The 16,932-nt window shown below is 47.0% G+C and overlaps 1 protein-coding gene across 5 annotated transcripts in view; it reads left to right on the top strand.

Moving 5' to 3' along the window:
- The first annotated feature begins 4,793 nt into the window (after nt 1-4,793).
- The window catches only part of PGPEP1 (pyroglutamyl-peptidase I), a 30,422-nt gene continuing 18,283 nt past the window's right edge, over nt 4,794-16,932 (top strand). For 2 of the 5 annotated variants that reach the window (XM_032465274.1, XM_032465272.1), the window contains exons 1-3: nt 4,863-4,951; nt 6,998-7,050; nt 7,351-7,487. In XM_032465274.1, coding sequence (XP_032321165.1) covers nt 7,380-7,487 — 108 coding nt within the window. In that variant the 5' untranslated portion in view covers nt 4,863-4,951; nt 6,998-7,050; nt 7,351-7,379. Of the gene's footprint in view, nt 4,952-6,791; nt 6,812-6,997; nt 7,051-7,350; nt 7,488-16,932 lie in introns of those variants that run through there. The other 3 variants (XM_032465273.1, XM_032465275.1, XM_032465276.1) reach the window with 3 other exon arrangements.

Here is a 16,932-nt window from a genome sequence, read left to right as displayed (position 1 = left end):
CTTCTCCCCTCCACGAGACCCAGAGCCTTTAGGGGGGCTTTTTCTGGCCATGGGTATCCTGAGCTGAAACAAAATATCATTTGTACCTGGGCCAGCATGTTCCTGGGCGCACAGGAATCAAAGAACAGAGTTTCGTTTCAGCCCAGGAGACGGTGATGGATGGGACCTTGTCTGTTTTCATCATCCAGAATCAGAAGCAAAGAAATTCCCCAGGAAGAGTGTAGGGAAATCGAGCCCCTGCACCCTGCGGTTGAAGATCTTTAGGTGAACACATGGACTGCTTGATCACTGGCTCCCATGATTCCCTACATCTCAAGAATTGATTGAGCACCTACTGTGTGCTAGCACAGATCCAAAGGAAAGCCAGGTCCAGCCTCAACGTTCGTGTGTTGTGGGATGGGGAGCAGGCAGAGTTGTAAGCAGACCATGGAGGGGACCTGGCAATGGGCAGTCACCAAAACCACCCCTCCATCTTCTAGCCCGAGCTCCCTAAAGGACTCACACGTCCCAAGACCACCAGGAGACATAGAGGCATTCACCCTTTTAAATGTGCATGTCTGCCTGATATCCTTCTGCTTAATTCTGCCAAAAGGCCCATCCAGTTCCTGAACTGAGGCCAGTTTGCCCTTGACAGAGCCAAAAGGAAGGAGCACCAAGAAGGAGCCATGTGGTCCCATGCGCTTCCACTCTCTCTCCCTTCTCCCTCAAGGCCACGCCTAGCAGGAGTTGGCCATGAGAAGAGCCTTGGAGATCCCAGGGGTAGGATCTGAACACAGAAAGCTCCAGTCCCAGCCTCCCCAACCTGATTCTCTGAAGTCTTGGGCCCCCAGTCTCCCGGTGCACTTAGGGTGGGAACCCACAGAGAAATGTAGCTTCTCTCCCAAGCCAATCTCTAGCCAGGTGGGTTTTGCTCTACTTGGTACATTTATTGAGCACCTATTGTGTGCTGGGCCCTGTGTGCAGTGGTGACCGAGTTAAACTAGGTCCCTGCTCTCCCCAGGCTCACAGTCTCGTGGGAGAGACAGTCAACTGCTGCACACTCACATGAATAAATGTGAAATTACAGCTGTGACATGGGTTAGGAGAGATTGGAGATGGCATGGAGCGAGGGCATGTGGAAGGGACTGCGTAGATTATGGGTTTGTTGATTGACTAAGCAATATATCACTCTCTTCTGCCCATATGTACTCAGCCCATTCTATTAAAACAAAAAAAGACGCCCTATGAAGACATTCTGTGTGATCACTTTGTTATCTATGCTAATACTGCTATTGTAGACTTGGCCTCCCTTCCCAGGACTCACAGGGGCCTAGCACTCCTTTACAGATGAGAAAACTGAGGTTTGGAATGGGAAAAAAACTCATCTGAGAGCACGCACCACATGAGGTGAACCCAGGCCAGTTGGCTCTAACCACCATACTTGCTGTCCTCCATTCTCTCTAAGAAAATTGCATAAGAATTCAAAAAGAAACAATTCTTTACAAACGAATTTTTTTTTTTACAACTCTGGGAAGTAAGGGGTGGAACCTGAGTCTATTATATTGTACCAAAGTCGATTTCCTGGTTTTAACAATGGTTTGGTTAAGAGTCCATGGAAACTGAACTATTTTTGCAACTTTGCATCAATCTTAAACTATTTTTAAGAAGTTAGAAAAGTTGAGTGGTTAAAAGAATTGAAAGCAGGCTCCCAGAAAGATACTTGTACACCCATATTCACAGTGGCATTACTCACAATGGCCAAAAGGCAGAAACAACCCAAGTGTCCACTGATGGATAGATGGATAGACAAATGTGGTCCATTCATACGGGGGAATATTATTCAACCTTAAAAAGGAAGGGCATTCTGACACCTGCTCTAACATGGATGAAACTTGAGGACATTATGCTATGTGGATTGAGCCAGTCACAATAGGACAAATACTGTATGAGTCCGCTCCTATGAAATCTCTAGAAGTAGTCAAATTCATAGAGAAAGTAGAAGGGTGGGTGCCAGGGGCTGGGGGAGGAGGGAATGGGGAGTTGTTTCACGAGTACAGTTTCAGTTTTGCCAGATGAGAACAGTTCTGAAGACCCGTTGCACAACACTGTACTTTTAACATTGCTGAACTGTACTCTTAAAAATGGTAAATTTTATGTGTGTTTGACTTCAATTTTAAAAAAATCTAGTGGTGGTTTTTAAAAAAGAGAGGCCTGTTATCATATTAATTTCTGAGTAGTTGATGTATGTACACGTGGAAGGAAGGCTGAGGGTGTCCCGCCTCCACCCCCACCCACATTCTGGTTCCCTCCCCAAAGACCCCGCTGTTAGCAGTTTCTTTCTCTTCCTTCCTATTTTCTGCATTCACAAACACATCTTTCTTTCTCTTACATTTGATTTTCTTTCCATCAATGCTTCCACACTGGTATTATTATTATTATTATTATTATTATTATTATTATTATTATTATTGTGATAAAATACACAAAACACCACTTAAACCATTTTAAAGTGTACAATCCAATGGCATTAAATACATCCCCCATGTTGTGTACTCCCCTTCTCTTATCTAGTTTCGGAACACTTTCATCACTCCCAGAAGAAACCCTGTCCCCACTAGCAGTCGCTTTCCCCCACTTCCCCTCTAATCTGCTTTCTGTCTCTATGAATTTGCCTGCTCTAGACATTTCATATCAGTGGGACCATACACTATATGGCCTTTTGGGTCTGGCTTCTTTCGCTCAGTGTGATGTTTTCAAGATTCATCCACGTCGTTGCATGTGTCAGGGCTTCCTTCGTTTTTACTGTTGAGTAACATTCCACTGTGTGGATGGGCCACAATTTGTTTATCTATTCATCTATGGATAAACATTTGTTTCCTTTTCTACCTTTTGGCGATTGTGAATTGTACAGTCATGAATTTTCACCTACAGGATTTGAACATCTATTTTTAATTATTTTGGGTTTTTCCCTAAGAGTGGAACTGCTGGGGCCTATGGTAACTACATTTAACTTCTGCCAAACTTATCCACAGTAGCTGCCCCACTTTATTGCCTTTGGCTTTCCAATGTAACCATCTTGCTTTGTTAAAAAAGGGCGCTCCATCCCTTCCCATCCCTTCACCTAACCTCTCATAGGCGTGTGCTGCTGGTTACACTACAGCAAAGTCGGATTGTGAACACATATCTCAGTCCCTCCAGCCAGGCTTCTTCGGCCCCATTTGTCCTCTGCTAAGGACTCACCCACTTATTCCTGATCCAAATCCCAGCCCCTTCCATGTGTGACTTGGGACGAGTGGCTTAGCTGCTCTGGGTCTGTTTCCTCACTTGCAAAATGGGATAAGAATAGTTCCTTCCTCCAAGGGTTTGTGATATTAAAAAAGAGAGAACCTTTGAAAAGTGATGTGCTTAAACAGGGTCCATGTCCAGGGAACATAAGCCTTTACCCCCAGTAACTCACAGCAATAGCATGTGACTCAGTTTCTCCCATCACCACTAACTCTGAGTGTCATCAGTTTCCTCTTTTTTTTCCCCCAGTGTGTTGAGGGGAATGAAACCTGCTGTGGTTTGCCTGTCTCCACATCCCCGGCTTTTAGCAGCAACACTGGCACTTAGTACCAGACACTCATTACATGTTTGAGTTATAAAACCTGATTCTTGGTGAGATTTTTGTTCTGTTCTCTTCTTCCACTTGGCAGAGGTCTCAGTCCCACAACCGGCCCAGGCAGGATCTCAGATTTTCTGAATTCTACCTGAAGCTGCCAGAGACCAAAATAGCTGCTGAGTGTGTGACCTCTGGTCTGAGCTCACAAACAAGGCTCCTGGCAGTCCAGAGACACTGCCCTGGGTATTCTGAGGCTTGGGACAGAGGCAGACAGTCCTTGGTCAGCACCCTGGCTAATCCAGGGCCAAGGCTGCTTGGAATGAGATGTCAGTGACCCAAGTCCAAGGTCCAGCCCAGTTTCTAATGATGTAGCCAGAAACTCAGCTTAATTTTTCTGGCTATTTTTGGAGGAATTCTGGCCTCTGCTAAACGTTGGTTGGGGACCTATTGTGTGCCAGGCACGTGGCTCTAATGGAGACATGCCCCTGCCCTGCAAGTCAGGGCAGGAAATGGAAAAGAAATCAGAAAAGCAGCGCCTATAAAGGAATGATTTCTGAATGTGATTGCAACTATGAAGAGGAGGAAACAAGGAAATGGGATGGAACTACTGGGGTAGTGAGTTGGGGTGGAGATTTTGGCCAGGGTGAGTTGGACCCCTAGGAGGAGGTGATGTTCCAGCTGAGCCCTGTAGAAGCCGGTAACTGCAGAGCATGTTCCAGGCAGAGGGAACAGCAAGTGCAAAGGCTTTGAGGTGGGACTGTTTTAGGCCCTTGGAGGGCTGCTGGGGTTAGAGCAGCTGAGTATTGGGGAGATGGAAGGAGGGGAGGCTGAGGTCTCTGGGGCCACATCAGCCTCCTTAGCAACATAGGAGCCTGTTTTGCGCTTCTGCGACCTCAGGAGGCGTTAGGTGAGTGGCCTTCCGAACTATGCCTCAGTTTCCTAAGCTGTAAACGGGGCTGAATAGTGGAGACTTGCTGACAGGGAGGTGGGGGAAGCGGCATAATTCACAGCAGGCGCTCAGTGAACGCCTGCGGAATAAACGAGCGGCTCTTCCTCAGTGCCTGACTACACACTGCGGGACGAACTGTCCCCATCTTACAGGTGGGGAAACTGAGGCTGGGAAGTACCGGCAGTCAGAAACTTGGGGTGAGAGTTAGGGATGGGGCGCGCACGCTGCGTCTCGGGCCCGGGGACGCGCACGCAGTGGGGCGGGGCCGGGGGCGGGGCCTGGGGGCGGGGCGGCGGCGGGTCCCCGCGGCGGCGGCGGCGGGGGAGGCGGCCGCAGCGGACTCTCAAGTCCCGACAGGAGCGGGTCAGAGGCGCAGCCTGAAGCCGCCATGGAGCAGCCCAGGAAGGCAGTGGTGGTGACGGGTACGCGGGCAGTGCGCTGATGGCGGTCGCGGTGGCAGCGGCCCGGGGCAGGGGCGGGTCGGGAGGCTCAGGAGGCAGCCGGGCCGGGAGGAGCGCCGTGGCCCGGGCGGGGCAGGTGCTAGATAGAAGTCGTCCCAGGTTTGGAAGATGTCATCGCCCACGGGAGCCCAAGTCAGTCCCTGCGACATAGAAAGTGGGATACAGAAAGTGAAGAAGGGAGCGCTCCTGTGGTCCCCCTGTCAGGGGTCGGAGCAGGGAAAGACGTGGGGGTTCCTGGCAAGTGTCCCGCACGGAGCAGGCCCTTCTGGCGTCCTTCCTTCCCCGGTTGGGGACAGTGACCCAACGGGCACCTGTTTGTTCTGTCTACCCTGCCGGCAAGCTGGACTGGACTCCTCCCTGCCCCTCCCGAGGTCGGGTTTGTCACCGTCCGGGTCCCAGGGGACAAAGACTGATTTGCGGGTAGGAAGTGCCCCGGTGACAAATGAATCTCTTGCCAGCCACTGTTCCCAGAGCCCAGCGCTAATGGGGGGCTGCTCCTCTAGGCAGAGACAGGTGGAGTTTGGGGGACCTCGGGAACCCGGCCGCTCGCCTGGTTTTCCCAGGGACTGTCTTGGTCAAAATCTTTTCTGCCCAGGCTGTTTGTGGGTGAGCCTGGCCGCCGCTGTCACCAACTCCCCAAAACCAACTGTTCCTCCTCGAGGAGACTCTGCCTCAGGGGCCTCGTGAGCATCAGCTTCCGGCCGGCCTCTGACTGAGGGATCCTTTTGACCCCCTGTCTGGAGGAGTACAGTGAGAAATTCACCTAAGGTTCTAATAGGTGTTTTGTAGCCACGGGAGGGTGGAGCTGGTCCTGGAATCCCAGGAAGATGGAAGGAGCCACTTACCTGACTAACAATTGTGTAAAATTGCCAGAGGGTCCCTGTCCCCTGCAGCCTTCTATATCTGCTTTTATTACTCCAGTGCTGACTCAGCAGGCAGCCACTGGACTGGGCACTTTTCTTACATGAGTTCATTACAGCTTCACTGTCTCCATTTGGAAGACGGGGAAACTGAGGCTCACAGAGGCACGTTGTTTGTAAGTGGCTGAACTGAAACTCATACTTGGTCTGTGCAGGAAGAGGAATGGGGTGGAGAGGTTCTGACCCTATTTGGAGACTCCCTGCTGTACCAGGGCATAGCATCTCTCCCCGGGGCCTTGACACCACTTGGACACTCAGCCCAGGTGGAGTGACCCATGCTTCAATGACAGCCTCTCTTGGAGTTTATTTTCTAGGCAGTGTGTTGGGGTGATTAGAAGAGGGAGATCATGGACTCTCATGGGTCTGGATTTGAATCCCTGCTCTTCTGTCTTCTTGCTGTGTGACCTTGGGCAGCTGGCTTCACCTCTCTGTGCCTCAGTCCCAGCTCCTGTAAAATGGGCCTGTAAAATTCACCCTTGCCTGAAAGGGGTACACAGTGAGGCTGAATGCCACAGGGCATACAGAGCATTTAGCATCCTCAGGTGACTTTCTGGTTTATAAATGGGGCCTGGAGTTTGAGTCGGTAGGGAGGAGGCTGGCAGGATGGTGTCTGGACAGCTTGGCCTGGGTGATACCCATGTGCATCCTCTAAGGGCCATTCCTTACCAGGTGGTGATCCCTGGAGCTCCTCTGGCCCTGCAGCCCCAGAGTCCAAGGAAGAAGCACAAAGATAGTGATAAAATAATTATATTTGGGGGTCGAGGTTAGGGAAAGAAACTGAGACAGGAACAAAGCTAGCCTTTCTGGGGCAAAAGGAGGCTGCTGGACCCCTTGCCGGGCACAAAGATCAGGTGAAAGCGAGGCCAAGAAAGGACTCACAGCTTCAATTAAGAGCAGACAGGTATGTGTGGTGGAGGGCTCTGAAGGGCTGCTGGGTGCACCCCATAACTATGTCCCAGGTGGCAGCTGCTCCCAAGGCTCCCAGCTCCATTCGCCTGAATGAAAGCAGCAGCCTGGCCCTGGGCTGGGCCACGGAGGGCCACTGGGTGGTGACATGCCGCTTTTATTATTATTTTTTTTTTTTCAGGGTTTGGCCCTTTTGGGGAACACACGGTGAACGCCAGCTGGATTGCAGTCCAGGTAACTGGATCCAGAGGGGAGGAATCAGGCTTGGGGGCTGGGCTTCCCCTGGAAATATTTGGCACCAAAGAAAGAAAGGAATCTACGAAGAGAACATCTCCTGTGAAGCTTCCTGAGAGATTTAAGCCTGACACACACTTCCTCCGAGATAGTTTCAGCTGTAGCTCACATTTGTTGAGTGCTTGTTCTATGCCAAGCAGTATTTGTTGCTGTTGGTTTTTTTTGTTTTGTTTTGTTTTGTTTTGTTTTGTTTTGTTTTGTTTTTGCTGCCCAGCACTGAGTTCTCCCAACAACCCTTAGGTGCAGTTATTCTTGGGCCCACTTTCTGGATGAGAAAACTGAGTCCCAGAGTTATCCAAGATCATCCAGCCCAGAAACCAGAGTGGCCTTGCTTCAGAAGTGTCCCATGCTCCAACCAGGTTTTGGGGGGGGACCAGGTAGGGTTGTTGGGGGATGTATTAACCTTGTAGAGGGGGTGCAGTGACCCTCAGTGTTGCCTCCTGGCAGCTTTAGTAAGAGGAGGCTGCATTTTGGTTGGGGGGGGGGTTTCCCGCTGTCGTGAACTGTCCAGTTTCTTTGTCAGATGGGGCATTTGGAGGGACAGACTGGGGAACAATGGGCAGAGAGAGAGAGAAACGTTTTCTCCTTATATAAATCAGATCTGCAGAGACCGGAGCCAAACTCGTGTTACTCCTAGCCCATTAGCTGCTTGATTTAAAGCATCCCGTTTCCCACTCCAGAGCCCTGAATTTGGAGAAAAATCCAAGTTGAAACTTCAGTGTGTCAACTGTCAGTTGGGGCTCCCCACCTTTCTGATCACCCCTCTTCCAGACCTCAAAATCTCAGCCTTATTCCTCCCCCATTTTGAAAATTTTCACCCCACTTTGCTAGCAGGACAGGGGGACGGGGTCCCCCGGACCCTGCAGATGGGAGCGTGTCTGAGGCCCTGCTCATTGCACCCGCTCCCTGGAGCCCCAGACAAAAAGGAAACAGCGTGTTTCTGAAGACATGTGTGTCTGGCTTTGTGCGAGTTTCAGACAGGAGTCTTCACGGGGCTGAGTGGACACAAAGCCGTGTGTCTGAATTCCTGGGCCCCAGACACTATGATCTGCATCTAAATAGGAGAAAAATCAATTAAACAATCTTTGGAAATCCTTCCAAGCTTTGGGACTCAGATGGTGGAGGATAGCAGCTTTTCATCCTGCTGCTGGAGGGGAAATACCCCTTATATTTTAGTCAACCATCTCTCCAGACCTCGCCTCTAGAAGACTTCCAGTTTTCTTCTTCATGTTTATGAAACAAGAAGAGAGGAATCTCCACCATTCCCCAGCTAAAATGACGCTGACCTTCCCAGATCTGATTGTTTCTCTTTTGAAAAACAAACCTGGAGTCACACATGCATATGCTGAGTGTGTGCAGCTAACTCCCTGAAATTTTACACATGTGCACCTTCGCATCCCTTGAATCCAGATCAAGATCTAGAACATTGCCAGCCACTTCTCTTTTCCTCTCCATTGCAGACGCTCCTAGTGTCCTTTCTCAGCTACTCCCACTGCGCCCCACCCCCACCTCCAGGTGTAAACCTCTGCTGACTTTATAACCATCATCGGTGCATTTTGCCTTTGCTACAACTTGGTGTCAATAGAGACTCACTTTGGTCCTCCACTTTCTGTGAAGCAGGGCATCTGCAGGATCTGCCAGTGGAGTGGCTCGTAGTTGCTGTTGGCACTTTTCAGTTCTGCTGGACAATACGGATTTGCCCCTGGAAAGGGTGGCATTGGATGGCTCAAACTCGTCCCTCAAGAAAATACTCCTCGGGGTGTTTTTGGTGTGATCCAGACACTAGTTGTGGGTGACAATTGATGTCTGTCACCTCAAGCTGAAGATGGGTGTTTGGTTAGGCAGAGTGATCGGCAGTTAACTTCCTGTCCCAACGAATTTTTCTGAAGCTCAAGTTGCCACCTGTAGAAGGAAGTCCTCCTCCTCTCCCAGGGGCCAGCTAGCATCTCTCCATCTGTTTCTCCCCTTCTTTCTGTCTCTGTCATGCTTAGCCTCTCTCTGGGTGTGTCTCTCTCTGTTTCTCCCCTTCTCTTTTCTCATCTCTCTCCATATTTCTCTCCCCGTCTTTCTCTCTCTTCTGTCTCTCAGTTTCTCTTGGCCACTCTTGGGTCTCTGTCTCTTCCCACCTGTCTCTTACTCTCTCTCTCTCAATCTCTCACCCCTCCTTTCTCCATCTCTCTGTTTCTGTCTGTCTCTCTCTCTCTATTTCTTTGTCTCTCCCCCCTCCTTTCTCCATCTCTCTGTTTCTGTCTGTCTCTCTCTCTCTATTTCTTTGTCTCTCCCCTCTTCTGTCTCTGCCTGTTTCTCTTGGCCTCTCTATGGGTCCCTCTTGGTCTCTCACTCTTTTTCTGTCTCTCTCCCTTTTTCTCTCCATCAGTCTCTTTCCATCTTTGTCTTTCACCCCCTCCCCTCCTCTTCTCTTTCTGTTTCTCTGTCTCTCTGTCTTTCTCTCTCATCTGACCTTCCTTCCTCGTGCCCTGGGTGAACTTGTGTCCCAGCAGAGAGTGGACTGTTTCCCACCAGCCACATTTAGGAGGTGGGAGTTCTAGGGACAGAGGGGCAACCCTCCTTGCCTCTTTCCCAGGATGGCACCTCCCTTCAGCCCCTCACACAAGAGGGAGTGGATTTTTCAAGTGTCCTGTCTCTCCCAGGTCTTGGATGGTGGACGTGGGATGCTAGCTTTGGGTCTGTCTCTCCCTAGGAGGCTCAGGTGGGTGTTGAGGGCTGGAAACTCTGGGTCTTGGGGGCTTCTGGAGCCTTCCCTGCCCAAGCGGGGCAAGGAAGAGCTGGGTCCCAGGTCCTGGTGACTTCACGGGACAATCACTGGCACAGTGAGTCTAGACAGACCTGCTAAGGATATTAACCAGGGAACAAAGGGGGTCTTTGTTGTGGGGTCAAGGGAATCGGTCAGACGCAGCCGTGCGGCGGGGTCTTGTCAGGTAGACAGGGTGTAGACAATGTGTCATCTGGGGCGCACAAGCCCCATTCCTTTCACAGTATGTGCTTGGTAACTGCACTCACTGCAGATTGTTGTGGGACTTGGGGTGCACTGCTCCCCACCCCAGGAGAACCTATCTGGCCCTTTTGGAGCAGAAAGTTTAGAGGCAAAGAGTTTAGCTCAATTACTGGTGCCCCCCACATGCAACTGTTGCCCTTATTAGAACTGGGGAATAATTTGTAGAAAGACATGAACAGATCTTTAGTGCCCCCGTCACTTTGGTGAAAAGTATTTAAGCCCATGTCACCAATACTTTGATCAAGAGAGTTGGCAGATTTCTATCCACCCTAAACATTCTTTCCTGCCCCTCGCCTCCCCCATCACTCTTCATCCTGCCCATAAGCAGCTGCTGTCCTGAGCTCAGTCTCCACAGGTGAGTTTTGCCTGCTGTCAAGCTGCAAACCAATGAATGGGATGGCACAGCCTCTGTGTTCCTCTAGCTCCAGCTGCTTTTGCTCAGCCTGCATTAGTGTAGTGGGGGCCAGCGATTGAGGGGGGCAACTGGCTCCTTCTCTAACTCACCCCTCTTCCCATGGGCCCTGGCCCTGGGGGCTTTGGGATTTGCTCCCCAAGAATAAAGCAGCAGGGACGCCCCCTCAGGGTCTCTGGTGAACATGTGGATGCCTCTCTGTGGGGATGCTGGCCACAGGGTGTGTGTCCATCTTTGCTGGTGGTTTCTGTATTTTTTTTCCCCCAGATTGGGAGGATCTAGGTGGGGACGCAGAGGACTTGAGGGACAAAGATCAGGAGAAGAAAGTGACTCACTTCGTGGCTCCCTGGTGGCCCCAGTTTATTTCCTGCCATGAAGAATCCATGTGGGTGATTCTTCCCACTAATGCTCGGTAAACATCACCCAGTGGGAGCCACCCTTGAGTTGCTCTGGGCTGGTGAGGGTGCTCAGCACATGGCACCTGTTCTACTGGGTCAAGGGAGAGGGGCAGAGAGAGGGTCCATGGGGAGGGGCTGCTGCCCTGAGCCGGGTGTCTTGCCTGGGCACGTAACATGTCACAGTGGCCACCCAGAGAGTTCCTGCACCCCACAGAGGGTTCCTTGGCTTAGTCACTAATCGAGTTAGCAGCAGTCCCCCCACCCCAGCCTGCGGAGGTGGTTCCACCAAACTGACTTGCCTGGGCTTGTGTACAGCAGTCTCAGTTTGGGGACAACTCCCCAAGTGAAACTCTGAACAAATAAAAGTCCTCACTTAATCTGGGAGATGGAGTCTTTTAATTACTGGCCTTTCAACATATTTTCTGTTGCCAGAAAGAGCTGCCAGGGCCATAAGGAAACAACAGGGGAGGCGGCAGGAAAATTTCAAGCAGCAAGGGACAGGAGGGTAAGGAAAAATAGGGTTGTGGTTGATCAGATGCATAGATAGGTGAGTTTTTGTTGTTGTTGTTGTTGTTGTTGTTTGTTGTTGTTGTTTTACTTTATGTTGGGAGAAGGTCTATACTAGAGATTTCTCCTCCAAGCCATAGGGGAAGAGGAAACAATCTTTATTCCATTCAGTTAAAAAAAAATTGGGGTGGGGGAGGATATAGCTCAAGGGCTAGAGCACATTCTTAGCATGCGTGAGGTCCTCGGTTCAATCCCCAGTACCTCCTCTAAAACCAATCAATCAATCAATCAAATTACCCCCCAAATAAATAATTTAAAAAAACATTTGACACATTATAAGAATAGTGCAAAGAAGTCCTTTCACACCCAAATTCCCCAAATGTTAACACTATATTCCATTTGCTCTTTATAGATAAATAGGTAGCTACATAGATAAAGTTAAAATTTTTTTCTTGACTCTCAAGTCATTTTTTAAATTGTGGTAAAATATATATGCCATCAGACTTTCCATCTTAATCATTATTAAGTGTGCAGTTCAGGGACATTAAGTATATTTACATTGTTTTGCAACCATTACCATCATTCATTTCCAGAACTTTTTCATTCTTCCCAAACTGAAACTGTCCCCATTAAACGCTAACTCCCCATTCCTCACTCCTGACAGCCCCCAGCCCTCACTCTTTAACTTTCCGTCTCTATACATCTGTCTTTTCTAGGGACCTTGTGTAAGCAAAACTATACAATTTTGTCCTTTTGTGTCTGGCTTATTTCATTTGGCATAATGTTTTCAAGGTTCATTCATGTTGTAGCATGTGTCTGAATTTCCTTCCCCTTGAAGGTTGATTAAGATTCCGTTGCACGTGTATACCACATTTTGCTTATCCATTCATTGGTCAGGACAGCTGGGAGGCATCTGCATTTTAGCTCTTGGGAATAATGCTGCTATGAACATGGACATACAAATATCTCTTCAAGACCCTGCTTTCAATTCTTGTGGGTGTGCACCCTGGAGTGGAATTGCTGCATCATATGCTAATTCTGTATTTAATATTTTGAGGAGCCGTCATGCTCTGTGTCAGCTGCAGACATGATACCCCTCTACCCTTATAAGTCACTGTATATTTCCTAAAATACAGGCTCAGCACAGTGATCAAAATCAGACTCACTGAATATTGATACAATTCTATCATCTGTAGCCCTGAGTCAGGTTTTTGCCAGTCATTTCATTAACATCCTTTACAGCAAAAGAAAATTCCAGATTATGCATGTCATTCAGTTGTCCCATTTCTTTAATCCCCCATGATCTGGAAAATCCCTCAGTCTTACTTTGTGTCTCATGGCATAACATGTTTGCTACGAACTGCTCGGTGCTTTGGAGAGGGTCCCTCAGGTGGTTTCTCCGATGCGTCCTCATGACTAGATTGAAGCTGGGTGTTTGGGGCAGGAATCCCACAGAAGTAGTGTTGTGTCCTTTTCTGTGCATGGTATCAGGAGGCACTGTGTATATTGTGTCTCATTACTGGTACCGTTGATCTCCATCAGTTGCTAAAGGCGAGGTCTGGTGAATTTCTTTCCTGCAAAGTTACTATCTTGCTCTTTGTAATTAAAAACTATCCCATAGAGAGATACTTTGAGACCATAAAGAGATACTTTGAGACGATATTAGCATCCTCTGGTGAGTCTCTCCTGAATCAGTTGTTATTTTAGCACGATGGCTGCCGAATGGTGGTTTTCTAATTGTGTCTTTCCTTCTACATTTTTTATGGCCTTCCACTGTAAGTTTGTTAGTGTCTCTGTGGACTCATGGGTACTTACCATTTTCAATAAGTGATAGTCTCTTATTCTCTTAACTTTGATGTTCAAATTGTCCCAGATTTGGCCCCTGGCCCCTTCAGGTGGGATCCTTTGTCTTTTCACCATGTCCCCGGCATTCTTGAACACTTCCTTCCTTTTTGGTTCCAGGCTCACTTTTTTGAAATATACTTTTTATTTCAGAGAAATTTTAGATTTACAGATAAATTACCAAGGTCATATAAAGAATTCCCATCTACCCTTCACTCGATTTTCCCTAGTGTTAATATCTTAAATAGTGACTGCATTTCTCAAAATGAAGAAACCAACATTGGTCCATTGCTATTAACTAAACTCTAGACTTTATTTGGGTTTCACGAGTTTTCCCACTAATGTCCTTTTCCTGTTCCAGGATCCTACCTTGGATCCTACATAGCATTTAGCAGGACATCCTCCCCCTACACCCCCTTTCTGATTTTTGCCTGAGTGTTGGATGTCAGATGCTTTGTATGCTTTTTTTAAAATTGGAATATAATTTTATCGAGATACAATCAGGTACCATAAAATTCACTCTTTATATTTTAGTATAGAATTTAGCAGCTTATAGTATATTCACAGAGTTGTACAACCATCACCTCTACCTAATTCCAGAACCTTTTCATCACCTCCAAAAGAAACCCATACCCATTAACTATCACTCCCATTCTTCCTTTTTCTTAGTCCCTGATAACCACTAATCTCTATGGATTTGCCTGTTCTGGACATTTCATGTAAATGGAATCATATAAGAGGTGGTCTTTTGTATCTGGCTTCTTTCACTCAGCGTAACATTTTTGAGGTTCATCCATGTTGTAGCATGAATCAGTGTAGCATTAATCACTCTTTTTCATCGCTTAGTAATATTCTGTTGTACATTTTGTTTATCTGTTCACCCATTGATGGACATTTGGGTTATTTCCACCTTTTGGTTATGAATATGAATGATGCTGCTATGGACATTCACATAAGTTTTTATGTGGTTGTAGGTCTTCATTTCTCATACACACACACACACACACACACACACACACACACACACACATACTTATTTATTTATTTATCAGGAGAGGAGTTGCTGAGTCATATGGTAATTTCCGGTTCACCTTTGTACTTTCTCTGCCCCATCCCTGAAATGAGCAACTTCTCTGAAAAAGCCTTCATTCTTTTAATGGAGAATAATATTTAACACCAGCAGGTTAGACCTGGGTGTGCTCATTGCTGCTAGGATGTCATTGCTTCTGAGCTGTCAATGGACAGAGCTGGAAAATAGAGGCATGTACATTCACACCTATCCACACACACACCTCCACACCCATTTCTGTATCAAAACCCTGGAGTTTGCACAGATACCTCCAGTTCTGATCCAACACCACAGAATTGTGACTCCTTCCACCAGTAGTGTGAACGCTCTTCCCCCGCAATCCCCAGTGCATTCACTTCTTTGATCAGCCTAGAATAAACAGAAAGGAATTTCGGAATTGCTAACCCATGATTCACCAAAAGAAAGCCTACTTGTTAGAATTTAGTATTTGCTTCTAGTTCTTTTTGTCTTTAGCCTGAGGGCAGAGTCCAAATGCCATGTTCAAAAAAATTCCTGAGTTAAAATAACTTAAAGATGTTTTTGGAGGAAGAGAGAAGTGCCATAAGTTATTTTTGAAATATCCCATATATGAAAAGTATACATGCACAAAATATTATGGTGGTTATGTATTTAATATAATGTATTTTAGAAAAACGTATGTAACTAGTCCTATAACTTCATGGATATTGTCACCTAGTGGTGAGACTGAATTTATTTAAGGGAAAAAAATTAAGTGAATGAGTTTGAGGAAAATATTAAGTAAATATTAGCTTCATTGGAAAAACTGAGTTGAACATGGCAGGATGTCCAGCCCAGGGCTTGAGAAAGGGTGTTCTGTGCTTCTAAACTCATGACTTTCTGGAAAACTCACATTTCCTGAAAATGAAAAGTGGGTGCATCCCCATTTCCCTGACATGTTCAAGATCTGATAAAGGGATGGGATTAGTCATTTAGGGAACCAAGGAGGACTCCAGACTGGGTGCCTTCACATATCCGGGGCCATCCTCCTGGCCAGACTGTTGTGAACTTGAAATTCCTGCAAATTTGTGGGGAGGGCATTGAAGTGGATATTTCCTCTGTGGATTTTAGATACTTCCATCAAGAAAAGGCAGGGAGGAATGCCAGAAAGTTTGGGAGGATTTAAAATCAGAATCTGATAGGTCTCAGCTTTCAACAAATGAAGTGCAGTTGGCAAAGAGCCACATCCTGAATGCCCAGTGGGGAGAGGCTGGTAACACAGGGAACAGCTTGGGCCGCAGGGAATCCTGTGCTCAGATCCTGGACACGGGAGGCCCAAGGGCAGCTGTTTGTCTTCCTGTTAACTGGCTACTGAGAGCACTTGGTGTTGGCACAATAGCATATGCCTTATTATATGTGCTCAGGGAGCCATCCAAAGGTAAGGCAATTAATACAGACTGTAGCTTCCTGCTTTTTCTTTTCCAAATTGTGATCAAATATAGGGAACATAAAATTTATCATCTTAACTATTTATACATGTCCTGCTTAGGGCATTAAGTACATTCACATTGTTGTGCAACCATCACCACCCTCCACCTCCAGAACTTTTTTCCATCTTCCCAAACTGGAACTCTGTCCCCATCAAAGACTCACTCCCCATCCCCGTCCCCCAGTCCCTGGCACCCACCATTCTACTTTCTGTCTTTATGAATCTGGCTGTCCTAGGAACCTCATTTAAGTGGAATCGTATAGTTTTGTTGTTACTTATTTTTTTTGGGGGGGGAGGGTTGATAATTAGGTGTATTTATTTATTTTTAGAGGAGGTACTGGGGATTGAACCCAGCACCTCCATCATGCTAAGCATGCACTCTAACACTTTGAGCTATACCCTTCCCCCTTGTTGTTACTTATTTTTAATTTTTCTTTTGAAGTATAGTTGATGTACAGTGTTGTGTGAATTATATCATTTTGTCCTTTTGTCTGGCTTCTTTCACTCAGCATAATGTTTTCAAGGTTCAATCATGCTGTAGCACAGGCCAGAATTTTCTTCCTCTTTTAAGGATGAATATTATTTTATTGTATGGATATACCAAATTTTGTTTATCCATTGCTTAGTTGATGGACATATGGGTTATTTCCACCTTTTGGCTATTGTGAATAATGCTGCTATGAACATGGGTGTACAGGTACCTGCTCAAGACTCTGCTTTCAATTCTTTCGGATATATACTAGAAGTGGAGTTGCTGGACTATTTGATAATTCTATTTAATTTTTTGAGGAACCACCCAACTATTTTCTACAGGGGCTGCACCATTTTACTTTCCCACCGCCAGTGCACAAGTGTTCCAGTTTCTCCACATCCTTACCAACACTTGTTATTTTCCATTTTTTTTAAAGCTATCCTGGTGGGTGTGAAGTAACATCTCATTGTGGTTTTGATGTGCATTTCCCTAATGACTAATAATGTTGAGCATCTGTTCATGTGCTTATTAGCCATTTATGTATCTTCTTCGAAGAAATGTCTACTCATGTCCTTAGACCATTTTAAAATAAATTGTTAGGGGTTGTTTGTTTGTTTGTTTGTTATTGAGTAGTAAACATTCTTTATATACAGTTGACC

Source organism: Camelus ferus, chromosome 22 (assembly GCF_009834535.1).
Source record: "Camelus ferus isolate YT-003-E chromosome 22, BCGSAC_Cfer_1.0, whole genome shotgun sequence".
In the NCBI taxonomy this organism is placed as follows: Eukaryota; Metazoa; Chordata; class Mammalia; order Artiodactyla; family Camelidae; genus Camelus; species Camelus ferus.
This window is presented reverse-complemented; position numbering and strand designations above follow the sequence as displayed.